General features: G+C 33.4%; 2 protein-coding genes across 2 annotated transcripts; both read left to right on the top strand.

The window, feature by feature from the left end:
* Positions 1-176: 176 nt before the first annotated feature.
* Positions 177-5,675, top strand: LOC134244545 (uncharacterized). Its single transcript, XM_062726805.1, has 3 exons — positions 177-251; positions 3,574-5,012; positions 5,372-5,675. The coding sequence occupies exons 1-3, from the start codon at positions 228-230 to the stop codon at positions 5,493-5,495; spliced, it is 1,587 nt and encodes a 528-aa protein (XP_062582789.1). The 5' UTR covers positions 177-227; the 3' UTR covers positions 5,496-5,675.
* Positions 5,676-6,909: 1,234 nt separating this feature from the next.
* On the top strand, positions 6,910-24,347 carry LOC134244544 (nucleolar protein 8-like). Its single transcript, XM_062726804.1, has 17 exons — positions 6,910-7,031; positions 9,133-9,271; positions 12,850-12,915; positions 13,669-13,747; positions 13,959-14,109; positions 14,302-14,370; positions 14,921-16,603; positions 17,034-17,150; positions 17,488-17,607; positions 17,895-18,006; positions 18,360-18,474; positions 19,754-19,852; positions 20,138-20,376; positions 21,088-21,193; positions 21,632-21,708; positions 23,775-23,857; positions 24,185-24,347. The coding sequence occupies exons 2-17, from the start codon at positions 9,154-9,156 to the stop codon at positions 24,257-24,259; spliced, it is 3,309 nt and encodes a 1,102-aa protein (XP_062582788.1). The 5' UTR covers positions 6,910-7,031; positions 9,133-9,153; the 3' UTR covers positions 24,260-24,347.
* The last annotated feature ends 3,578 nt before the right edge of the window (positions 24,348-27,925 follow it).

Here is a 27,925-nt window from a genome sequence, read left to right as displayed (position 1 = left end):
GGTGAGTCATACACTTATTTAAAAGAATCGTCTGCTTTATTACCTTTATTTAAATAAAATGCCAATTTTGTAATCAGATTGACCTGCATGAAACTTCTTGCCAACCGATTTTATAATTTCACATCGGGTTCGAAATACTCCGTTAAACTGAAACTAACAACTTCCGTCGAGTCCACATTCACAGATACTGAGATAGGTACAGAAGAATTTTAAGCGTTAGATACATTATGTATGCTTCAACAAGATTATTGGTAAGATATTTGAAAACAAATATATGTTGTAGCTGAAGATAGATGACAATTTATGCGTTTTATACTCAGAATATTGTAATCAGAGAATGATTAGTAGAGAGAGGTAAGAATATTGGGTTTCAGGGTCTCAGAAACGCAATCATGCGAAAAAGTCCGAAATATCTTTCTTAAAATCCTCTTTAATTTGAATGTTGATGTGCCAGGAAAACGTCAGAACCATGAAAATGGAAATTTAAACGCCCCTCCAAACAAACAGCTAACTTGATTTTTTTTCTTAATCATGTTAATTCAACTTCAATTTTAAATTACAAATTGTAGGTTATTCACAACTTGTAAATATTTTGATGATTTTAGTGATCATCAATATTCCTTGAAAGAATATTAATATATGTAAAATGTGACCTTTTGGGGGAGTGCAGATACTTTTCCGGATTTAATTTAGATGGGATCATTGAACTGCACATATGACATTAGGACAGGTGCATCTAGACCCTGACATTACAGGATGTATGTAATTGCTTTACCAAACCCAAGCCTAAATGCTGCTGATTTTAAAGATATTGCATTATCAAATCCAAGCCTGAATGATGCTGATTTTAAAAAAGAAACGTTTCAAAGAAACATGATATCAGGGATAGGAAACTCCTTCATCGCCATGTTTATTTACCCAAAACATCACACACAACACTACAAGTTTTTCAAACTCTGTTTATTCCCAGTAAACAGGGTATTTTCTGATTAATATCATTTATTCCTTTTATCATTGTTTATGTATAGGAATTGATTTATTGATAAATATGTAAGCATGATAATAATATAATTAAAATATAAAGAAAACAATCAACGAAATCGGCAATTTCTCGGAAATATGGCCGATCGTGGCATGTGCTAGTTGGGTTTGCATAAAACAAAATTATTACGAAGACGAGGAGTATCATACGTTCTAAAAACAAATCTTGAATGATTTTTTGACAGATAATTTATGGATTTTATCTCAAATATCCGATAGCTTTAGAGATTTGATTAATTAAAGTTGACTTACGAAATCCCGCGACTTGCGAGATATCACGAGACTGGCGGTAGTTTCCTATCCCTACTATCAGTGTTCGAAATTCAGAATTATTTTCTGTGGGTCCAAAGGACCCACTGATAAAGGGTCTTCACAAGTCCTTCCAAGGCAGCATCGGCCCAAAAATAATACCATCAACTATTTAGGGAAATAAACTTAAATTGACAATCTTGTTAAGTTTATCGATTCCTCACCAATATAAAAAAAATCAGTTTATTTAACTATTAACAACAAGATTGCCAATTACTGCAATATTTCCTAAGAATTAAGAATAAAGTTAAAATTTGTGAAAGTGCAAGGACGTGTCAATCAAACCTGTCCAAAAAGAAAATTTAATAACTTTTAAATGAATAATGATTTTTAATTAATTTTTGTGTGAAATGCTATTAAAATATATAACTTGTGATATTATACAGAAAAAATTAACTTCAAATCTGTGTCCATGCAAGTACCTTTAAGGGAAATGCTCATTCTTTCAATTTTTTTTATTTTGTAAATTGAGAATATTTGTAAAGTTGATAATAACATTATTGAGTATTAGGCTTTTTCAAGCACATCTTCCTTAAAAATTTTTTTTTTTTGCTTTATTTTGTTTACAATATTGGACAAAATTATAACTGTCATAAAAATCACAGACTTGGAAATTTATTGATGTTTGCTTTACACATTGGACATACATGTATTTATTGCTGTAAAATTATAAATCAAAAGGCATCCTAGAAAAATAGAAACTAACAAAACAAAAATCAAAGTGCTGAAAAAATTGGGAAGGGGCAATTCCGATGGGTTGGTCAGAGTACATCAAACCAATCATTTTTTTATTGGTGGCCTTATTAGTATGCTGCAAGATTGCCTTCTCTGCACTTTTCAGTATCAAATTTTAATTTCAAAGGGCAATTAAAAGTGAATAGTTTAGATTTTTCTTTTTAGATTACTCACAATAAGGCTATTCAAAGCACAGCTTCCTTTAAAAAAAAGGGGGGGGGGGTTGTTAGTATGCTGCAAGTTCACCTTCTCTGCACTTTTCAATATCTGTTAAAATTTAAACTTCAGGGGCAAATGAATAGTTGAGATTTTTCTTTTCAGATTACATAGAAAAGTGAAATAGGTGTGATGTACTTTGTTAGATAATTAGATGATCCTTATTAGATATATACCCTCTACCATGTACTTTGTTAGATAATTAGATGGTTCTTATTAGATGCATGTATATCCTCTCTACCATGAATAGAGTAAATGATTATATATGACGATTTGATAAGGAAAAAGGCCCTTCAGTACACCCAACTCAATTGAAGTACTTACACGTGTATCAAAATCAATATACATGTAATTTTTTTCAGAAAGGCATTTATAAAAGTACTTCAATCCTATATTTATCTTCAATTAGAAGTCAAAAGTATGCAAAAACTGTATCATTCATGTACCATTATAGTATGAATGCCATAGTTAAATGCTTCTTCATTGTAAGTGTGTGCATTATTATGTAATTGGCTAAAATATAGGTGTTGATTGTTTAAAATTATCTTTGAAATTCTCAAGAATATTTTTTATTGGATGATGTTAAATAGTCCATGTCATGCATATATATGATTCTTACAAAAAAATTTAAATGACTGCACTTTTATACCAGAAAAAAAAACCTGTTTTAGTCTTTCTGTTACATAATAATTATTTCTATAAATAGGATACCTCTAATGCTCATTATCATTCTGGCCACTAGATCCTCAACTGTTATTCGACATTTTTCTCACAAATTATGTTTCTTGCACTTATTCATCATGTGTACAGTACTATAGGAAAACGTATAAACCCAAAACAATCGCTCCACAAAAAACCCTACCACACATTATAATAGAGAGTCCAATAAGGAATATGGGGGCAGGGGTGGGGGGTTGGGGGGGGGGGGAGGGGGGTCCTGTATACAAGTACCTGTGGGACAAATGTGAGAGTGTACATTGCAGCACAGGAAGCATATATGTAAATATCCCTGTTTATGTTATCCAGGCTTACATGTAACTGTTCCCTTGATCCCTGGCTGTCTTGTTTCTGATTCCTTCATTTATCATTGTATTTTGTCACACAATTTTAATATAAGAATAAATTGCCATTGGATCTAAGTACGGTACACTGTATTCCATAAAAGGTTGTATCAGATGAAAAATTCTTGTGCATTTTAATAGAGAAAACATTAAAACCTTTTACTGGCAGGCCTCAAATGAAATTGAATCTGCATTTTTGCTTGACTTTCAGGAATCCAAAATGCAGTCCAGTAAAGTTACTTCCTCCCATATTCACTGGCCCGACATTGGATTTACAACGAATGCTAATCAGACAGAAGCCACGTTCTATAATGCTTTACATTCTGAATATAAAAGGCTTAATCCTAAAAGGCGAAGGAAGGCAAGGGAGAGAGCTCGCTTAGAGAAACTGAAGCACTACACAGGTTATTCCTCTAGTTTCGTCAGTGCAGGACGGACTTCCGATGGTGTATATAGGTTCTATGAGCATCAGACTGAGATGCCTGTGGATGAAGTAGAAAGCAACAGCTCAGTTATCACTAGTAACCAAGAAGTGGAAAATAATCCTAATCCGGGTGGAAATCAACTGGCAGTCTCAGACTGGCCAACAGTATCAGATGAGGTTCAAGAAAATGCAGGGGTTAGCGGCACTGTCGAAGAAAAAAAGGACCCCATACCTGAGGATGACAGACACATGGCAGCTGTGATTGTGCGTCTACTTGTGGACAATAACTATAGGCTGGATGTAGAGGACTTGCAGGAAAGAGTCAACATGGAACCAGTTCCCCATGGTTTCAATGACCCTGAAGCCTTGATTGAGTTCCTTCAACGTTTTGACGATGTATTTTATTTAAGCAAATCGGAGACCTCGGTGGTGTCGGTAGAAGTCGGGCTGCTGGTGAATCTAGAAATCTGTTTTCCTCACACAGGGGGAAACTGTAAAGGAGACTGCAATGAACTCCACCTCTGCAAGTTTTATGTTTTAAATACCTGCGAAATTTGGAATTGTAAATTCGGCCACGATTACGACACCCCTCACAATCAGAAAGTACTGGAGTCCCACTTCATGCAGTATTTGTATCCAGAACAGGTGAACTCCTTGCTTAGAGCCTTGATCAACAGGAAAGGAGTGACTGTACCATTAATATGCCGATATTACAATAGTAGTCTAGGATGTCGTAGCACCGAGACCTGCCCTTACCTGCACGTTTGCGTCTACATTGCCGAGACATGCAAATTCTATCCGTTTTGTAAATATTCCCACAACTTGTTAGATCCGCAGCCTAGACGCTTGTTATGGAAATACGGCATCAATATGAATTACGTCAAGAAAGAAGATGTCTTTAAAGTCCTTCTGAAATCACCTGTTACAGAAATTTCTCCTCCATTTGCAGAGAACAAGAAAACGAATAAAGAAGTTACGAAAGCCGTTGTCAAAAAGGCCATTGAAGAAACTGCAGCATCAGTGGAATCAGTGGATAAGTCTTTGGAAAATGCTTTGCCATACCAGTGGAAAGCCACAGGGGGTGAGGGTGAAAATGCCTCTGGAAACTGGAACGAGTTTACAACAGAGGAGAGTAGAATCATTCATTTAAAGTTGATGAAGTATAAGAAAGCCTATGAGAGATATTTGAAATTCAAAAACTATTCCACCACTTTTGGAGAGAAAAAGTAAGTCTTTTGCTGAATATAAAGATATATATTAATCAATGTAATGAAGCAATCAAATAATTTGAATTAAGGTGTGTTGTACATGTTTTATTTTAATTGGAGAAGCAAAATTAGTGAAATATGCATTTTGGTAATTTCACAGTCAGTCTATTGGTTTCTCTCCTCTTACTTCAAGTGAGTTACCAAGGGTTTCCAACAATGTGAAATATTAATGATACATTGTTTTAGTGATGAATTATCTAAAGTCTAATTTAAATACATTTAAAATGTATGTGTTGGTGCACAATTTATTCCCCTGTTTTAAACATAATTGAAAAAAATATTTCATATTTCTTGATTTTTTATTCTCAACCTTGCAGGTTGTCGATAGATTTCTCAAAGATGGAAGGTGTTCTAGAGAGTGGTACCACTAGCCAGACTGTTATGCTGAAAAAGATGTCTAAAGAAGAGAAGGAACTAAACACTCAGAGTTGTAGCACTTGACAAATGATCTCAGATTTTTTTTTCAGATTTTAATTTCAATATATGTATTTTATGTAGTGCTCATGCAGAGATGAGAAAATAAAGAAATTATTGAATAATAATAAAACAAGAAACATATACTGTGTCTTGATAGATTAACCTACATTTTTAAGTTCATAAACAATTAATATTTTTATTACAATTTCAACAGTGAAATACTGTAAATTATTTATTGGATAAAACTGATATTTGTCACTTTGTTAAAAAAAATAAATTCAAAGAAATTTCAAAGTTATATTGAATTGTGTAAATATCAGAAAGTGCAGCTACACTTGAGTTTTCCTTCCATTAAGGAAGAACAAAGTAAAAGAAAAGCTTCTATTGTTGTTAGACACCAAGAATATTGTCATGTGATCCTGATAGAGACTAAAACTGCCAAAATTGCTCAAATTAATATTCCCCCCCCCCTTGGAAGAAGGGAGGGCAAATTGCTTTTCTGCTGTCTGTTGGTCGGTCAGTTTGTTGGCCCACAAAGTTTCCATTTATTTTCTTCGCAGCAGTTGCGCATACAGAAATGAAATTTGGTATACAGTTTGATCATATGAATATCTAAGTCAAGATCTGTTTTGGGTACAATCGAGCCATTTTTGACAGAGTTATGCTGCTTGGACTTAAAAAAAATTCCAATAATTTGCTGTTACCTTTCATCAAATGTTCATTTTATTTGCACCTGTTGCACATACTGAAATTTAGCGATTGCACATACTGAAGAAAATTTGGTATACAGATTTATCATAGAAATATTTAGGCCAAGTTTTTTTTTTTCGGGTACATTCAAACCAGTTTTGACAGAATTTTGCCCCTTGGACTTAAAAAAATTGAAATTATTTTTTGGGAGGGGGGAGGCATAAAATTAAATGATTGATAAACATATCGTTAGTATTGTATTTTTTTCTGCATGTACAATTTTTGTTATTGTAATTCACTTAATTGTCTAAGATATTTTTTTTTATTATCTCGTAGTCTTATAATTATACATTATTCAATGAGTTAAAAGATGAAAGTAAAGAACTGACAAGTTCGTGTGGTCTGCAGTGTCTACAAAACATGATACAGTGTACATGTATGTTTCAGTTTTTTAAAAATTTTTCTTCTGTCTCTTGATATGTATATACAGTGTGCCAATTGCTGCGGATTTCAGTTTTAAAGCAAATTTTAAAAAACAGGCAAATGACACTGTTTTACGAAATTTTTTTTTACTGAATCTGTAAATGTGTCCAAAAAAAAACACGAATTCCTAGTTTGTCATACCTATAAATCCTATAGGCTTATTTATTTCGATTTTTGATATCACTTTCCGATTTGATTGCTTTTCAACCTTGATATATTTCGTCGTTACATTTTCCGGAATTAAGATTTCCTTTTGTGTTTATTCTTTTATTACTAGTAGTCAAACTATTTCCAGTTGAAGTTCAAAGACAGCAAGCATGGACTCACAGGACTGTCGTCAGTACCAAGTATTGAATCACATTTTAGGGGCGCATTACATAGTGAAAGGTTTGTTTTTGTGTTTATAAAAAGAGTAATCTCATTGAGATTTCGTCGAGGCTAAAAAAATTTGGACTGAGCAGTGCGCAGCCAGGGTCTATTCTGTATTTATGACTAGTCATTTGTGTACTCTAAATTTGTCCACCCTATGCTACAAATTTTATAGTATAGGGGTGTTTAATTTTTAAATAGACACATAACTTCATAAGTCATGACAAGCCCCTTTGAACCGAGGTCTGCTCCAATTCACAGACCATTGTGATTTGTCACATAAAGTGATTCAGGAAATCTTCTCCAGATATGGACCACTAGATAGAATGTTCTATCGTTAAAATGATATTGTCCTACAGACCCGGTTTAACGATAGAATTCCTTCCGTGTATTCGTAATGCGAGTCATCGCCCGTGTTTCTTTCTGCTACATAGTGCATTTCCTAGGAACAATCTAGAGTTCCGAATGTAAACATGGCAGGTAATTTGAATCGAGAGAAAAACATTGAGAAAATTAATTGGATTTTCGTATTTACGAGGGGTTATCAAAAAGTTCGTGGACTGAGGCTATAAAATTAGTACTATGTAGTCTGAGCTTACAAAATTTTGAAGGAACATAAAACAACAAAAAATAAAGAAAAGTTGAAAATTTTAGCTAAATACATTCATTTTTTCCCCAAATTATTATAAAATAAAAACGACATTATAGCGTCACCCGGGGCTGTCGCCGTTTAGTTTTATGACGTCGGACAACGTCATTGTTTTTCAATGCCTGATTTTTCTACCTCATACACTTATTTTGATGAGATTTCCTGGAGCTGAGAAAGAGCTTCAGTCCGTCTTGTTTATATGACTTAAAATGTCATGGATAGCGGCTTTCAATGCATATACTTTTACAAATAAAATTTAAACAATGGCATCCTTTGATTGTGCAAGCATCTTTTGCTTTTGAAGTTCAATATATAAAACGCATGATCAACGTTATTTTTTGATGATTGATTTTTCACACCTTGACTACAAATCGACATTAACTGTACATTCTTTTTTTTTCCCTGAATCTATTTTGGCATTAAAATCAAGTAATCTGGATGCACATTAATTCTCCGTAGCCGGTTTAAACATTTCCTAGGTGTATACCAGTTATTCTAGGGGAAAAACGTTATAGAATGAAATTTTTTCAAGGCAATGTTTGTTTGGATAATCAATGTAAAATTTACGATAAAATTTCATAGAACTTGCAGAATGAGGAAAAACTTTAACATTTTATGGAACAATAGTGTCCCAACACATACCTGAATTAACGGAATATTTGGATGTCAAATGTTAATATCATAATAAAACACGTAGGTCAAAAAAAATGTCGTTTTCGAGGTTGCGCCGCATGGACATACCATTGCTTACAAAAACATTACTAATTTATTAAAAAATAGAATTCATGATTTGTGATTTATTCTATAGACTGAAAAGATATTGATAACTAGATATTTCAAAATTCATTTATGTACCTAAAGCGGTTTTTATTTTATGGCGCTAGTCCACGAACTTTTTGATAGCCCCTCGTATATGGATTATTTTGGGGGATAAAAGGCATAAGCAATCTCAAGAATTTTTGTTTTGATTATTTTTGTAGTTATTCCCAGTGCAAATCATTTTATATTCTTCAAAATCGTTTCGGAGCAGATCCGCTCCGATTTGCTACATTGCAAGTATATGGGACGTATTCTAACTGTGGTGAGGGCCTGTACCGAGACACAGTTAGATTACTGTAGATCACTAAATTTTCGCGACACCTTATTTTCGCGAGATAGTCATTTCTTGATTTTTTCACGAATTGTGGTGGTTCTTGCTCTATATAATCTTAAGAAATGCTATTTTAAGCGAGAATTAAATTTTCGCGAGCACACTGTCTCGAGTAATTAAGCGAAAATAAAGTTCTCACGAATAAAAAGTGATTTACAGTATTCTAACTAATGGACCACTTGTTAGGAAATGAATATTCCTGACCCGATTCAATTTCTCTGTTTGGACATCCTTTTAAACTCCATTTCACTTTGAAACTTTCTTCTCTTTACCTTTAAAAGCAAAATAAACTTTGAATTACAAAAAGGTTTTAATTTTAGGGTTATAGGTATCTATAGAGCATGAAGAGAGTGTTTGTTGGGGGTCTGTTCCCTGAGGTAACAGAAAAGGAAATCCGGGACAGATTTGGTCGCTTTGGAGATGTGTCGGGGGTGGAGATAAAACGAAAAAAGAATGGAGGTAAGCTATGTACAATATGGAAACTATTTCTGGAGAATTAGCAGTGATTGGGAAGGGCTTGCGCCATGCGTCGTAGTCGCATTGAAGTGAAAAATGGCGCACTAAATCAATCATGGCACCAAATCTCATTGGTTGAAATCTTCAAAATGTGCAGTTGTCACGGTGTAGTACCTAAACGGTTGCTATCAGAAAAAATTGCGCGTTCTTTACTGCTATCCGAGAGTTCCGGTTGCTAGTGGAAAAAAATGGACGAAATTGTAAGTATTTTTCCTCGCTGGCTCAACAAAACGGTCAATCATTCAATTATCTAAGTTTCGCTGCTTGGTATTTCACCCCTACGGAACGCATTACCTTCTAAAACTAACATGTCTATTTAGAATTTTAATGAATTAAAGGATTGCTGATATATAAGACGAAAACTGTTGAAAGCGTTGGACACATTTACATGCATGGAAGAAATATATTGAAACTGCGTCAGAATTTTTAGGTTTTTGATAAAATTGAACCGACAGTTCGTTGTGTATTTGTTAATATTATTGGTTATTTTATAAAATTGTCCGCTTTGATGGGTTTCTTAAAATCTAGAGCGTTTTATTAGGAGAAACTTATGTAACGGCTACTATTAGACAACAGCACCGGTTACTATTGGAAAAGGTTTAAGTTTTCAAATTTTATTTCATCGCATCCCCAATTTACATCTGTGAAGGAAACCACATGTATATTCTAAATGTTCCTTCTATATATTCTTTCTAAATTATTTACTTGTTGTTTATGTTTATATGTATAATATGAATATTTGAGTTTCTATGTACATGTATAATATACATGTATGCTTCGGAAAGAGGGGGGGCTTAGCCGTCCTACTTTTTTGCAAAGATACATGTAAACATAATTTAGTCATTGAAAATTGGGACGAATCTATGTCTTTATTTGTTAACCCCCACCCCCACCCTTTTCAATTCGATCCGACGCCTATAGTAAAAGAATTACAAAACTGTCAGCAATTAATTCATGTGACTATTGAACCTATTACTAGTATATTCTTTTTTCTGAAAGGTTTACTAAGTCTACCTATCCAAACATAAACCTACAGATTATTAATCTCTATCTGAAAAAAAAACATCTAAATTGAAAAATGAATAAATCCCACATGAAGTTTTTACCAGTGTCCAACGTTCATGATTCCTGCAGTAAAGTGCACAATGTACATAAGAGCAAAACGTAGACAATAATGTAAGTACATACCGGTATGAGCTTACATTATCTTCCACATTTTATATAGGTAGGATGTTCATATGATGTTCATGTCCATTGAAGGAAAAAAGGGGGGTATGCTCCTATTTCCTCTTTTTTGTTAAGAAAATTTTCTGTAAGTAAAAAAAATGATGAGTATGTCAAACACTCCGAAAGTCCAAAAATTATGAATTTATTGAAAAAAGAAGTGGAGGCCGTCTATCTTAAAACCCTTCTTTCTTTCTGGGTGGGGGGGGGGGGTGGGGTGAGGACAGGGGCTTGTCTTGTTTTACCTATATAAATTAAATAATTCGTGAAAATTTTAATGGGGCGAGGGGGGTCAATGTTTTGATTATTGCCTGCATTCGTTCGAGTAACAAATTTTGTTTTAAAAAGGTGTTGACATTTTCCAAGCATAACCCCCCCCCCCTCCCCTACACGCCCTTTTTATTGCGTCATTGGCGTCGGAAGCAAATTAAAAGAGGGGAGTTAACGATAAGAATTTTTTTTAGATCTCCAAAATAAACCCCGTAGGAGTGGGGTGGGGTGAACTTCATTACGTAAATTGTTTTTCCAAACAGCACCACTTTCCCAATGTTAAACCTATACTGCAACGTATCTGTGGAAAGTAAGGGGGGGGCTAAACCTACGCAGCAATTTTCAATGTCTATACTAAGTCTATCTTTCGAAAAAGGTGGGGGGGGGAGGGGGGCTAAGCCGTTGGCAGTATAATCAAACAAGAAAAGGTGCTAGCGCCTGAAAAAATGTAACTGAAAGAAGTTCGACAATTTTCCATTTTTTTATCTACATGTACCCCCCCCCCTTCCCGCCTTTCAAAATCGAACTTACGTCTCAGAATTAAGTTGGTTAAAGTCCACTGCATACATAATAGACATCGTATTTTAAATGCTGTTTGGGATATTTAACTATTTTAGGCATTTGCTGCCATAGCTTTATTTAATTGATAGAAATAAGAGTAATTTTCAAATAGCAACCGATGAGATGTTTTCAGTTTATAGCCGGTGCAGGATATGCTAAGACTCTGATAGCAACCGTTACTTTAAAAAATCGTGTTTCATCCAAAAATCTCTTTCACAATGCACTTTTGAATAGTTTTAATCATATGTAAGTATTATTATATATTGACGCATCTTCACATACCACAATAAACACAATCTAAATAATAGATAAGTTAAAAAAGGCATGAAAACTGGGTGTGTATTGACTCGAGATTCGATACAGGCTTCGGAGATTCTACTAATTCAAAATTATTAGAGGACTATTCTACAAAATACAAATGACAACATTTATAGAAATGCCTTACTTGTTCCGTGCACTTAGTTTTTTCGATGACTACATTGATTTGGGGTCTCGATTTCACAGTTTTACAACTTCTTCCAAGCGATTCAAACATATTTATTTCTGATAGCAGCCGTAGAAATTTCGAATAGCAACACTGAACGCTATTTTGTTCGGATAGCAACCGTTTAGGTACTACACCGTGGTTGTACTTCCAGTTAAACAAAGCGATACTTCATTCATTTGTATGGTAGGGCTGTTCCCTTTCCAAAACTGTCGTAATTTTGACACAAAATACAGGTCAGTTATATTCTAAACAAGTTCCTTTGAATTTGCTGCTTTTCATCAGTTATAAATCAGATTCAGTCAATTAAATAAAAACGTGTTTTCTCTCATATTTCGTATTTGTTTGTCACTTTTTATATTTTTTGAATTAGATTATCAGATTATATTGATGTCCCATTCATTTTCGAAATGGCCCATCAAAAATGTTGACAGTTGCGCCATAGTCCCATTGACCATTTTGGCCTTCCCAGTCACTGCATTAGAAAAAAAATGCATGAAAATATCCAATAACTCAACTATTTTCTTTTTTTGATATGTATTGTGAAAAAAAAAACTGTTACAAAGTATTTAAAAATACATTTAATGGATAAACCAAATGAAAGGTTTGAGATGCAAAATTGTGTAATTTTATTTTATTTTTTTTTTTTTTGTACATTGGGAAAAAAAGAAGATTTACAGAATTAAAATAAGATGACCATAACTTTTTCTTTCCTCAAGAGAGAGATTAACTCTTTAACTCTTAATGACACACATATCATATTATAAATTTGTCTGATAATTAATGCATTGACCAGTTTTAAAATCATGTGAATAACCTACATTTAAATGTGTAAATCATTATAGATTTTTACTGATTGTAATTTCTACCTCACTTAAATATATGATTAATATCAACCATATTTAATTTTTTACAATATGTATAATGATGGATACATATGCAGTGTGTACATGAAATTTATTTGCCATTTTTATTTTTGTAGAAGATTCTTCAGAAAAGATTTTTGCATATGTGAATTTGAACATCAGTGAGGAAAACTTGTCCAAATGTAAGTAATTTACATATAGAAATATAAAGCACAAAGGAAATCCTAGTAAAATCCAAATGACATCTAAATGATTTGATAATATACTTGAAGGAATATGCTGTAACTTTTGTTGAATACAAGTAACTCAAGATCTTACATGTAAATTTTAACATTCTAGTTTTAAGTTTCGTTGGTGTTCTGCGTGATACACAATTTTAAGAAATGTACATGTAAGAATAAATGAAATCAGGAAATGATTGTTAAAGTAAGGGGAAAAACACAGCATCCTTTAGTTAATATTTTGTAACAGGAAAGGAGAAAATGTATGGCTGGACCGGGAATTAAACCCGGGACCCCTGCATCTCCAGTCAGGTGCTATATCCATGGCCCAAACTATTACAATTTTAATACAACCTCGGACTGTTCATTAATGAAAAAACCAGCTTAGTAACCAAAAATGGATTGCAATTGTAATTGTAATTAATATTAGTAATAAAATCTATAGGTTTAAGATAATATTCTAGTAAAATATCTGCCTTGCCCCAGGACTCCAGAAAATTTTTGGGGGTACCACCAATGATTTTTTTCGTTGAAAATTGAACTAGGAATAGAATTTATGAAATTCTATAAATTAATTTGAATAAAAATTCACTAAACTGATATATTGTAAATGATTTTGTTATCTACAATATTTTAAAACAATTTATATTATCAATGACAATATAAGAAGTATATTCATATTGTATGCTAATTATCATGGAAAATTGATTTTAGGTTTCAGTGTTTACAACAAAACAAAGTGGAGGGGTTCACAGCTGAAGCTACAGTTAGCTAAGGAGGATTTTTTGAAAAGGTATTTATAATAAAACAGATTAAATTGGGTCTATGCTCAAAGAATATTCATGCTAAAAGTCATTTTTAAAAAAGAATGTAAGAATCAATGTTTGTTGACATATTTTGACAAATTAAAGACATACATTTTTGAACATCCTATTGACCTTGACCTGTCTATGACCTTTATATATGGACTGCACATAACTTTAACCTGTATCAAATTCATGCAGACTTAGCAAGGAACGTGAAAATGGTTTTGCCGTGGAACCTAAAGTGAAACGCAAAAAGGGCATGCACAATGATCCATTAAAAAATCAGGAAGGGATCGAGGATTTTCATATGCGGGGAGCAGTGCCAGGCACCAGCATTGAGGGAGAGGAGGTAAATAACCATGAATTTCAAAGTTAGGCATCTGAAAGAAATATTCTCCTTGCTTGGACAATGCACAATGCAGCTTAAAATATGTTTTTCCTTTTCTCTTTTCAGAATTTTGCTTATCAAATAATGTTTAAAACTTTTATAAATTGCAGGTGGTATGTTAACTAGCTAATTGCTTGATTTTTTTCCTTACAGAATTGGGTGGTTGGAAAGTATGGTAGAGTATTACCAATAGTCCATATTCCCAGCAAGCATGGCAAAAAAGTATCCTTTCTTGATTATTTCTTATATGAGTATGAAACGAAATCTCATGACTTTTTTCAAATCAATATTTCAATGACAAAATGTTAGATTAAAAACATGTTTTAAACATAGAGGAGGAGAATGCTATTAAAGGGGAATAACTCTTAATCATAACCATATTGCATATGATGTTTCCCAACTAAATGTCTTCTAAAAGTTAACCCTTTCATTCAAAATTACTGCATGAATGAATTGACATGGAGTACATGTTCAAAAACACTGAAAAATAAGCTAATTCAAGGAATATTTATGTACCTAACTGAAGGACAAAAGTTTATTTGAAATAATATATTAGCCAGAGACATTTTGTAACACATAAAAGACAATCTTGTAACTTTGAACTTTGAGCTTTTCACCCAAGTATCATAGAAAGTATGCTGTATTGATGGGCATATACACTCCTAAACCAATTTATATCTCCCACTTTTGTAGAAAGCAAGGGAACCATAATAGGTGTTTTTAGATTATGCATGTGTATTCAAGAGGACTAATCCTTAATGAAAAAAATCAGATAGTGACTGTAGATCCTTCCAAGTTCTGTCACAATGTCAAAAAGGTCAAAGAAGAGGAACAAGGTCCTGATAACTGTGATACTGAGACACTAACCTGGGCACTGAAGGAAGAAAATCCAGAGAAGACAAAGAAACGAATCGGAGATGTCCACTCAACATCAAAGTTTGTGAGGAGGAAATGTCATCAGACCCGTGTTTCTGCTGGGGAACCAACACAAAGGCTGAATGGTGTTACTGAAGAAGAAGATGATTTGGAGGTAGTTTCTCTGAAGGAAAGCACAGGAAGTGCCAAACTTGGAGCCTGTGCAGAAGAGGATTCTGATTCAGATTATGAAGCAATGAAAACTCCTCTCACTAAAGATAAGAACAGAATTTCTGCTAGTGTAACTGGACATTCATTGAAAGAGAAAAACACTGAGAAGGATTCAAAACATTTTAATTCAAGGCTCAAAGAAACTGCTAGCAAGAAAGATAACTCTTTAAAAAATGTTCATGATTCGGATGAAAAATCAGCTGGTGTTTCAAGTGGTGTTGTGAATTTCATGGAAGATGAATCAGACAAGGAATCTGTTTCATCTGCTGACACTGATGTCATTGTTGCTAAGCAACTCAAAAAGAATTCTGGGAAAATTCCTGTTCAATCCAAAAGGTTCTCTGTGACACAAGGAATCAATGAATTTTCAGACGGATTAACTATGGAAGAATCTAGGAGCGAGTCGAGCAATTTTAATTATGAGAGTGATGATAGTTTAAGTGCAGTAGGTTATGAAAGGTTAGCAAAAAGAATAGAAAGGGAATATCAGAGAAAGTTCAATAGCGACCCAGAAAATCATGAAGGAAATCTTGATTTCGAAGTAGCTGGGACTTCTTTAAAGAAAAGTACACCCAACACACAGAAAACATTACCGGTGATAGGAGACCCCAAAACTAAGAGAACGATGAAATCTGAGCTTGTGTCTGAGCAAACCAACAATGATTCAGTGCTAAATAATTCTGTGTTAGATTCTGATGAAAACTCCCCACAGGTCAGTTCTGAGGAAAATTTGTTCTCAAGTGCATCAGAGAGCAGCAGGGAAGATGATAGGCAAGTAGAAGATACAGCAGCAAGTGATGAAATAGTAAAGAAATCTAAAAGTTCGTCAGGAAAAAGTGGTGCAAAGTGTGTGTTTCTACCCTTTAAAGGGACTTCATCTTTGTATAGTTCCGATGTAGGTAAGAACCAAGGGAATATGTGCAATAGTTCTGATCAAGATATGGGAGAGTTTCCAACAGAGAAAGAAAGAAATGTGAAAAAGGTCACATCATCTTCTAAAGGAACTATAATGGTAGATTCTTCTATCAAAAACACTAAAAATTCCATGGAAGGGAATGAAACTAAGACCCAAGGTGGAAAATTAGGGAAAAGCAAGAAGGATATTGTTAGTTCTGTTCAGAGTGGATTATTGGAAGAAGGAGTGAGGAAGAGTGAATCAAAATTAACTGCTGATGTGGAAAGGAGCAATGCCTCAGATAGAAAGAGAGTGGAGTCCATGAAAGAGAAGATGAAGAAAACAGAAGTGACTGCTGATGTGGATATAAAGGAGAGAAGTAAGGCAGCAGATAGGAAGAGAGTGGAGTCCATGATGGAGAGGGCAAAGGAGACAGAGTTGAAGAAGAGAGCTATACAACAAGCCCTCAAACTGGTCAGTCAATGTCAAAGTGGTCAGTCAATGTCAAACTGGTCAGTCAGTGTCAGAGTGGTTAGAGTGGGAATGTTAACAAAGTCAAGTAGAGCAGTATAAGTAACTGCAAAGGAAAAACAATCTGATATGCTGAATTCAAAGAAAATTAAATATTAGATTTATTCTTCAAGCATTAAATAAACATTTGAACATTCTACATAATTTTTTAATGAAATGTTTTCAAATTCACTGTAAAAAAAATCAAAGTCAATTTCTTGAATTTATTTTTTGAAGAGGAATATTCTAACCTAGATATATTCTAATAGGGTCCCAGTTGTGATATTTTATGTTCATAATATGCATGTACACTTAAAGAAACAACATCATCTCTGATCTTGAGGTATGAAAGAGATAGAAATCTAAGTTATTCATGATTAGCAATCTGTTTTAGAACTCAAAGGAAGAGAGACCCAACAAGAAGATAGTGTTTGAGTCAGATAGCAGTGATGCTGAAGACAAACTGATGGAAGAAGGGGAAGATAAAGTTCAGACAGCGAATAAAACCAATGTAAGCACCATAAATATACATGTATTATTGCTCAAACCAAAAAGAGCAAGTGTCGTAATGACTTTTTCACTGATCCTGAAAAAAAGTAAGTTTAAACTTCAATATCTCAATCATATGTTATGTAAAATACCATATATATATTTTGAAGTCAATTGGAAATAGTTGTCCCAGCTACTTTTCTTTAATTTGTGTATTGTAACCTCAGTATCTTGATTGTCTGGATATCTTGGAAGTTAGGAAGTTTTATTCTCTTGGGCTTATTGAATTTGAAATGATGTTCGGATATACATTATGTGAATATAAGTTCAAAATGTGTCATTTTCAATGTGATTTGTAGACTGAAAGAGAGAAGAAGCCGGCCCTGTTTGACAGCTCTTCAGATGAGGCATCAGATGAGGACGCAGACGAGGAGAGGTTCAGAATACGACCTGAATTCGAGGGAAAAGCAGGGAAAAAGGTTTACCTCTAAAAATATATTGTTTTTATTTATACTGTAATAATTTTTTTTTTTTGAAAAAATATTCCCAGTAAATGTAAATTTACAAGCCAGAGCACTGAGAGACAAAGAATTATCTTCTATCCAATGTCTATCAATGAAAAATTTCATTGGGATAATGACATATTGTAAGCTTAAGCCAGAATATACCTATATTGCAATAAAATGGTTTATTTTACTTAATATCCTGTCTCAAAATATTATTCAACATTTATGACCAAACTCCAGTTTTTGTTGGGAAATTTCAGTTAATGAAGCTTCAATCTAGATACAAGAATGATGAGAGATTCAAATTAGATGAGAAATTTATGGATGAATCTGGATCAGAGAAAGATGGCAGCTCTGATGAGGAAGAGGAGGGTAATTTTAAAATATTAATTCAAAATCTTTACATATGAAACTTTTTTCATGTAAGACACATAATAAAACAATGGTATACATGCAATTGTGGACAAAACATTCCAAGTTTAATTGATTTAAGATAATCAGATACCAATTATTGAGTATGGTTGAATTTTGCTTCCTTAAAATTACAATGCTTTAAAGAACAAATCATCAGAGAATTGGTACCCCTTAAAATGAGTTCTTTATAACCCAGTTTCCTTGATAGAAGAGTCCTTCAGTATCAAAGAAATTTAGTTGCAATATGTTGTATATTTTATTATTAATTTTGTTTAATGTTTCTGTATTTCAAAAGTGTGTTTTATCTGTAGGATTCAAGCCTCCAACAGAGAATGATGATGAAAAGTCTAGAGCATTAAAAATCTTGGAAGAAGTGGTAGGATCCAAGGCATTAAAGAAAGTACAGAAGAAGAAGACTTTGTTTAAGTAAGATTTCATAGAAAATATAAATAAAGATAGTACATAAGAAGAAGAATTTGCTCAAGTAAGATTTTATTGAAACAAAAAATAGTGATGGACATTGAAGTGGTGAAATTTACATGTTAAGCTGTCTTTTTGAATTTTAGTTTTTACATAATGTCACACTAAGGGTGAAACGTTTACTGAATTTTGTAAATGTTTAAACGGATAGCATTAAACGAAACGATACCGTTTAAACGGGAGATATTCTCTGTTGGATTTTTATGGCTACTTACTCATGAACTTCGAATTTAATAATCAATTCTTGCACTTTAATATAAGTATGAGTTGTTATTTCAATTTCATCGTTGGTCATTATGACGTAAGAATTTGAGGCGCATTAAACTCGTACACTTTCTACATTGTCACCCAACTGCATTGGTTTGTTTGGCTACATACCAGATGTATTGTAAAGGTGGATCTTTTAATCTCGAAAAAAGTCAAACAAGACCTGCTGACTGTATCGAAACACTTTTCAAAGACTTGTGAACAATGTATTATATTTATTTAATCAAAATATATCGTTTTACATTCAAAGTGTCATAAAACATCGCTAGTATTCGCAACTCAGAAATTGGAATTAAATATGTTATACCGTATCGGGTTTTAAATATTTTTATTCAATATGTTTCCGGTATAGATTGTTGCTTTTCAAATGGTCAAAGACTGTGTTTGTTTTGTAAATTATGAAATAAAACAATTTGTTTGTGTATAACTTTATTTCTGATAGACATTGATAATGACCTTCGTGTAAACGTTTACTCAGTCTGTAAACGTTTAGAGCATATAATCGAAACATCGCTGTTTACACGTGTAATCGTTTCGCCCTTATGTCACACCATTTTATTTAGAAAGGAGAAAGTATATTATTTTCAGTTCTTTAAACTTAAACAAACATATTTCATGAAATAAATAACATGTATATATATGAAAGTAAAAAAGGGCTCTCTCAAGTGAATTTTAATCTCTTTTAAACTCTTTTATAGCCAGAAAGCAAAATATTTAAAAAAAAAAGAAGAAATAATTATGTGTCTTATTCAAAAAAAAAAAAATCCACCTTTTCAATATGCATGTATTTTACTTTGTTCATAGAATTATTATTTTAAATTAAATTTGAGTTTTGAAACTATGAACTTGAATAATGAAAAAAGAAGAAAGAACTACAGTATATCTCTAATTTAGCCTAATACAATGTGAAAGGCCAATTTATATCAACACTGAACATTGTATGTCATTTTGATTGAAGAGATGTGTCTGCCATTCATTTTGACCCTACCAAGGAAGACCACAAACAGTTTGAAATGGAACCACAGCAGAAGAAAAAGAAAGTAAAAACAGTGCAGAGGTAGATTTGTCCTTTATATTGCTGACATACTCAATTTTTTTTTCTTTTCTTTTTTTACCTGCCATTGATCAAAAACTGATGCATTTGGAATCATTATTTTTTTTTACGCAAATAAATGTTAAATGTAAACTTCACAGTTCATATTTAATTGTACATTTCTAAATAGAATTTATCAGTGTAAAGTTCCTTTCTCAGAAAAAAATACCACAAATTATTTCAATCCACAAATTATTTCAATCTGTGATGCATACTGCAATGAAACCTTTTAACAATGAATCTTTCCAGGAAAATGAGTGCCTCCTCAGATGAGGACACAGAAGCTGTAGGTCCAGACAGACATGAGGCACCTGTTGAGGAGGAGGTACCGGAGGTGACCAAGGAGAGGTTCTATCAGGTGTCCTTCGATTCCTTCAGGGAGACATTCTCAAACAAAACTTCCGGTGTGGCAGACTCGCAGTTCTCTCTCCTCTCTGTGTTCGGGAGACAGCAACAGCAGACGACAGACAGTGATGAAGAAATGCCAGGTACCCCAGTCACTGATATATAGTGAAGTGAAAAATCATTAATAAATTTCATGGGGTTAATTTACAATGTTTTCATGATATGAAAAAATCCATAAATTTATGTCCTGATGTGTCAGTTTATCATTTCTTCACCCAAGAAATCAAATTCCCACAAAATAATATCTTGACCCCAGGATAAAAATATAAATGTACATTCATGTAATTTTATAGTAATTTATGAACAAAAAGGACTGTTAGATCACAAAGGGCTTGTTTATAAATCTTGCAAGAAAAAGAGAACTTATTTGTGAAAGGCATTTCTTTAAAAAAAAAAGATCCATAATTTTTCCCACAGACAACTCTTGTGGAGCGTATTATGTAGGCCAAGTACCTAAATCTTCATGTAATGTTAAGCTTGTCTCACACTCAAATTTTTACAATAGGATAGGAGAGCCCCCAAGTCTTGTCAATATTAATTTTATTCACTTAAATCTATAGGTTAGATTTCATACAAGAGCTATCTTTACATATACACCAGCTTATTAATGATATTGCAGCTGAAAATAGATATTTAGTAGGTACTACAGCTGTATTGTATATATGTAATATACTACATGTACAACCATTTTTCTCTAAAAAAAATCCTTCTTTGGTAATAATATGCAGTTGTTGGCTTCATTAACATAAATTATTTTTGAGCATTATTAATTTTTACTATCTGTATTCTCCCAGAAGTAGAACAGATAGGATCCAGTTCAAACCAGAAGGCAGACCAGTTCCTATGGAAACAGCATGTTGACAGTAGCGACGAAAATATGACGTCAGATGAGGAAACAGAGTGTGTATTTATATGTGAAGAATAAAATTTTTCCATAAAACAAATGATTTTTTCATTAAAAAAATGTACAATTTACAAAAATGTAGTATGTGACTTTGCTAGGTTTATATAACACAATATAAAGGAAGATGTACTTCGATAATATTGAATTTTTGAACAAGAAAGTTAATCATTTTCGTCTTTTGGGAAAGACAAGAGTGTTGATTATTCCGTATTATGTCAGCATAATTCTGATGGTAAAATTACTGGTTTGTGCCCTTGTATTTGACAAGTCTTGAATTGATCTGCATGCATTTAATTCAAAAGTTTATAAACGAAAACATACCGGGTACATATTTTCTTAGTCCACTTTGTGCTTGGTTCATATAAAGCCGTACAGTATATTCTTACTTTGCTAAAAGTACAGGTGAACTAAAAAAATAATTAATTTCTCTGAAGGACCAACATTCCTGTCAACGTGTTCACCAGCAGCCAAAGTTCCTTTTTCTTCACTGAAGATGATGAAAGAATAAAAGGTTTTTACACTTATTCATTTCTTTTTTTATATTTTTAGGTCACCTGAGTAACTCAGGTGACCTATTGCTATCCGTTTTCGTCCGTTGTCATGTGTCATGTATCGTGTGTTGTGCGTCGTGTGTTAACATTTGAACATTTTCAGCTTCTTCTCTGAAACCACTGAACCAATTTCAACCAAATTTGTATACAGCATCTATGGGTGAAGGGGAACAAAATTGTGAATTTTATGGTCCTCGTCCCCCTGGGGCCTGAGGGGTGGGGCCAGAACCACTAAAATTATTGCAATCTTTAAAAAAAGTCTTCTTCTTTACTCCTACATCAAGTAAAACTGTTGGCATGTGTAAAATGAGCATGTGTTATGTTTAATTTAAAAAAATTCTGAAATTCATGGCCCCAGGGCATCAGGGGTTCTAGTGAGGGTGGGGCATATATAGAAAATATAATGAAAATGCATGATTTCTTTGAAAATCTTCTTCTCTGCTCCTGGGTATTAAGTAAACTAACCAAGCACATAGTTATGCAGCAAGAGTGCCTCTTCCAAAATGGTGAATTTTATGGTTTTAAGGTCATTTTCTGGTGTTAGGGTGGGGCTTTATTGATCATATATTTTAAAATGCATTGATTCTTTGAAAATCTTCTTCTCTGCTCCTGGGTATTAAATAAACTAACCAAGTTTATAGTTATGATGAGATACAAGAGTCCTCTTCCAAAATTGTTAATTTTATGGCCACACACAGGGTCATGGGTTCTGCTTAGGGCGGGGCTCTATTTTTTATATAGTAAAATGTATTAATTCTTTGAAAATCTTCTTCTCTGCTCCTGGGTATTAAATAAACTAACATTGCACATCGTTATGATGAGCAAGAGTGCCTCTTCCAAAATTGTGAATTTTATGGCCCCATGGTCATGGGTACTGGTGTTAGGACGGGGCTCTAATGATTATATAGTGAAAATACATTAATTCTTGGAAAATCTTTAAAGTCCTGGGTTTTATGCCAATGATCCTTATATATATTTATGATTAAAAAAATTATCTAGCAAAATGTTATATATTTTAAAAATCCCTCCCTGGGTCGGGGGTGGGGGGTTATAGTTTAAAATAAATTAATGCTTTGAAATCTGCTCTTTGGTATTCATCAACCATTTTATGATAAAATTTGCAAAATTTTGAAATATGTGGCCCCAGGGTCATTGGTTCCTTTGGGATGAGGTGCACAACTGGTTATAAAGTGGAAGTGCATTTTCTCTTAAAATGTTACTGTGATCTACCTCTGGGTATTAATTAAATAGAGTAAGCATGCTAAGTCTATAATTATGATAAGCAATGGTGTCTCTTTCAAAATGGTGAATTGAAAATTTCATGGCCTCTGGTTTAAAACATGAACCAAATTTAATTGTTTGAAAGTTGTTGCACAATACTCAGGTGACCTATAAGGCCCGTGGACCTCTTGTTGAAAAAGAATTTTGTTCAATGTTACTCATAAAATTTACCTAATACAATCAAACTGATGAGGTATTTCTTTGGTTTTTAGAATGTACTTTGCATATTATCATTTGATGTTTAGATGTTTATTGACATTATGTTTTTATATAGTTTGTAACAAGACCATTCATTGAACACTGTCTTTCATGCATTTTGTTGAATTCTGTTGAAAGAAGACATTTTCCTCCAGAATTTACTTTAAAATTTAGCTTTAAGCTCACTTAAACCAAAGGTTCAAGGTTGTTCAAACTGTGGTCGCAAGAATTAAGGTGGGGACACAACTGGGGATGGAAATTTTATATTGGAATACATGGAAAAAATTCCTTATAAGTCATCTCAAAACAGCATGGCCATGGTTGCAATGCACTTGAGCACTGGTCCATGGGCTTCTTTTCTTCTCTACCACTCCGTTATATCATTTTATGTGTACATACATGTATATTTTGTTGCTATTAAGACAACATTTATTTCTTATAATAATGGGAATATCCTATAATTAATGATGCAAATGTCTGCATATTGAGCTCTTTGTAAGCTCGATATTTGTGTATGTTTAATTTTTAAAAACTTTCTCTAAATCAGAGGGCATTCAGGAGTTTTGCAGGAAGGAGGACTTGGAAACAATCAGAGAAAAATGGCTTGAAAAAAGACAGAATCTTGTGCACGTAAGCTCTATTTAATATGCTTAGAAAAAAGGGAATTTGTGCAAATGAAGCCTCTTTGTTTTTTAAGGGTTTAATGTCGTATTTGTTATCCCTCTCGAAAAGTACACAGTTTTTCAGAATTCATAATTTCTCAAGATAGGCCAGTTAATTCTAAATACTGAAAAATAAGTGGCATTATATTAAAGTTAGAAAAGAAAAACTGATTAGATACAAAGTCTTACATGATCTTTCAGCTATTTCTTATTGAGGTTATGATGCATAGCTTTTATTTTTTTTCACATACATGTATTTGATTACTGTGTATTTGATCTGCATTTTATTTTGTAGGCATACACAACAAAACACAAAAGCCTGTCAAGAAAAAAGAGGATAGCTCAGAAAAACAAAAGAAGAAGAAGATAAACTAGTACATTAATCATATTTTAAAGTGGGAAAATGCTTCAAATTTTTATATCAAAAAAATTATCAATAAAATTGTTATATATTATAAAAATGCTTGAGTTTATTTTAAACTTATCATTTAATGCATTCTTCCACATAATTAGACTATGAACATTTTGAAAATTAAGATGTGTACCCTTAACACTTCCATAAACTGTTGATTATTATAGAAAAATTAATTAAGATTTCAAAGCTTACTTTAACTTTTACTATTTATAACTGAATAGTGAAAAGGAGAAAAGTCTGTAAAGCTTTAATTTGAACAGGCCTAGGGCCGTTGGGGTGGCTTTTTATGTACAGTGGACCTTCAGATATCCGTATGCCAGATATCTGGATGCTTCAGTATCCGGAGGATTTTTCATCAGAACAGAATTTTTTAAAGTTATTTTGTTCTGTTAAACTGATTATTCAGGTATCCGGACGCTTCACATATCCGGACAAATTGCCTAGGAACCAAAGCGTCCGAATAAATGAGGCTCCACTGTACATGTACATGTAGCTTCCTACCGGTGTGTTTTACATTTAAATGAATTTTTAGGTCACCTGAGTAAACTCAGGTGACCTATCGCTATCTGTTTTCGTCCGTCGTCGTGCGTCGTGTATTAACATTTGAACATTTTCAGCTTCTTCTCTGCAACCACTGAACCAATTTCAACCAAATTTGGCACAAAGCATCTATGGGTGAAGGGGAACAAAAATTGTGAATTTCATGATCCCTGCCCCCCCTGGGTGAGTTGGGGCCAAAACCACTAAAATTAATGCAATCTTTAAAAATCTTCTTCTTTACTCCTGGACATCAAGCAGTCAAACTGTTTGCATGATTGTAATCAGCATTGAGTCCTCTACCAAAATTGTGAAATTCATGGCCCTGGGGTCAGTGGTTCTAGTGCTAGGGCGGGGCTAAATAAGTATATAGAGAAAATGCATGATTTCTTTGAAAATCTTCTTCTCTGCTCCTGGGTATTAAATAAACCAACTAAGTACATAGTTATGATGAGCAAGAGTGCCTCTACCAAAATTGGGAATTTTATGGCCCCAGGGTCAGGGGTTCTGGTGTTAGGGTTGAGCTCTATTGATTACATATAGTGAAAATACATTATTTCTTTGAAAATCTTCTTCTCAGCTCCTGGGTATTAAATAAACCAACTAAGTACATAGTTATGATGAGCAAGAGTGCCTCTACCAAAATTGTGAATTTTATTGCCCCAGGGTCAAAGGTTCTGGTTTTAGGGGGGGGGGGGGGGGGGGCTCTATTGATTATATAGTGAAATACATGAATTCTTTGAAAATCTTTTTCTCTGCTCCTATGTATTTAATAAACTAACTAAGTGCATAGTTGTGATGAGCAAGATTGTAAAATAAACCAAAATTGTGAATTTTATGGCCCCAGGGTCAAGGGTTCGTGGCAGTGGTATTGATTATATAATTGAAAATACATGAATTGTTTGAAAGGTTCTTCTCTGCTCCTAAAAAATTGGCGATAGACTAACTAAGTACATAGTTATGATTAGCAAGAATTCCTTTTTATAAAATTATGAATTTTATGGCCCCAGGGTCAGGGGTTCTGGTGTTAGGGCGGGGCTCTATTGATTATATAGTTGAAATACATTAAATCTTTGAAAATTTTCTTCTCTGTATCTGGGTATGAAGCAGATGAACTACTTATATAGTTATGATGAGCAAGAGCCCTAATCTTGCAGAATTGTGAATTTCAAGGCCCCAGGGTCAGGGTTGGGGGGGGGGGGGTGTTTTTGCATTACTTATATACTGAAAATGAATTAATTTTTGAAATCTGCGCCTTTGTATTTATAAAACATTTATTTATTGTTTTTTGATACTAGGCAATTTTAAGGGTGCCTTTTTAAAATTTGTGCAATGTGTGGACCTACATGTAGGGTCAGGGGTTTATGTCACAGTGTTAGGGGCACTACTGATTATTGCTGAATTTACTGATTAGTTGGAATGCATTTTTGTTTTACCCTGTGTATATATTCAGTAACCAAGCTAAGCAACTGCTAAGTGTATTGTTATGATGATCAATGGTGGCTCTTTCAAAATTGTGAAAACATGAATCAAATTCAATGACTGGAAAGCGTTGTTGCATTATGCTCAGGTGACCTATAAGGCCCGTGGGCCTCTTGTTTTATGTTGCAATCAAATTTTCCAGCCCGGTAATGGTTTTCCCTTAAGCTTGCAATGGAGGTGGGGATACAGTAATGCACTTGTGTATTAGTGGGCTCATCCTTTGTGTCAATGGACGTGAGTCTCAATTTGATTCGAGATTGATCTCGAATGTTGTCTTGATTTATAGATTAGCTCTTTGCAAGGGGACGCTTTGCTGTGCTATGCCCTTTGTATATACTGTTACACATGTAAACTGTAAATGTACATTATATGTTCAACCACTCTAAAAAATTAGTTAAGTCTTCCTCAGCAATTTATTAATTAGTGTAAACATGAACCAGGGCACTAAGAGCCTCATTGGAGCCAAGCCCCCTTTATTTTTAATACATAAACATGATTTGACTGAAGTTCTAGAATATGTATATTGTGCTTTAAATTATATTCAGTATCAAGTTAATTATATTGTACGAGGATTATTGAAGCAAATTATAATCAGCAAAAAGTCTACACAATGATAACATATTTACAGCAACATCATTTATATATCGGAAATAAAATTGGACCTAAAACAGAACCTTGGGGTACACCTGCAAAAATATCTAGTTTTGATGAAAACATAATCTTTATACATTAACTTTTTTTTTAACCTTTTACACAAATAACTAAAAAAACACTGAAAACCACCAAAAGAGCAAGTATTATGACCACAGCTAATTTAAAAATAAGTACCATGAACAGGAATTTTTGCCCTCTTAAGGCTTTTATTTTCGCCCCATCTGTTTTTGATCGTTGCAAGTACATATAATCGTATTTAAAATACATTTAGGTCGAATTCAAGAAGACACCATTTTTTCTTTAATACAGTTTTACCTGGACAAATTAAAAAAAAGACTGAACTGATTGTAAGACTAGGATGAGAAGGCAAACACAACACGATGCGACTAGCGCTAACCCGAAAATAACTGCATACAGTATGTTTAAAGGGTATTTCAGCTATGTCGTTTAGTTCACATTTATGGATACTAAACAAAGAAAAGCTGGAGACCAACACCTTGAGCTTGAAATTGCGGAAGATTCTCACAAGTGGATACCGAAAGGTATTCAATAGGGTCTGTAACTAAAGTTATAAACTTAAAAGTATAAAACAGATCACCAACACTTCGTGAGAATGAAGCAGTAAATTTACTGCCGCATACTCACGAAGTGTTGATGATCTGTTTTATACTTTTAAATTTATGGATACTGTCAATTCGTTTCCGTCAGAACCACCTTTTCAGTTTTTACATCATGGGAATGGTAGCCTTAAATTAATATTTTGATGAAGTTTTCTTTCGGGTAGCCCTTGCATTGCAATTAATTACTCTCATTTTAACTTAATACATGTATAAAATAAATTTAAATCAAATTAAAGAATGTTACAATAAAAACAAGCTAATATAAGTATTCAATCAAATTATCATACGACACAAAATGTTCCAAGTTAAGATACATGTAGCACCAATA

Source organism: Saccostrea cucullata, unplaced genomic scaffold, assembly GCF_032062105.1.
Source record: "Saccostrea cucullata isolate Sc308-1 unplaced genomic scaffold, CSIRO_AGI_Scuc_v1 ctg294, whole genome shotgun sequence".
Classification (NCBI taxonomy): domain Eukaryota; kingdom Metazoa; phylum Mollusca; class Bivalvia; order Ostreida; family Ostreidae; genus Saccostrea; species Saccostrea cuccullata.
Note: the sequence above shows the minus strand (reverse complement) of the source record. Positions and strands in the feature narration are given on the sequence as shown.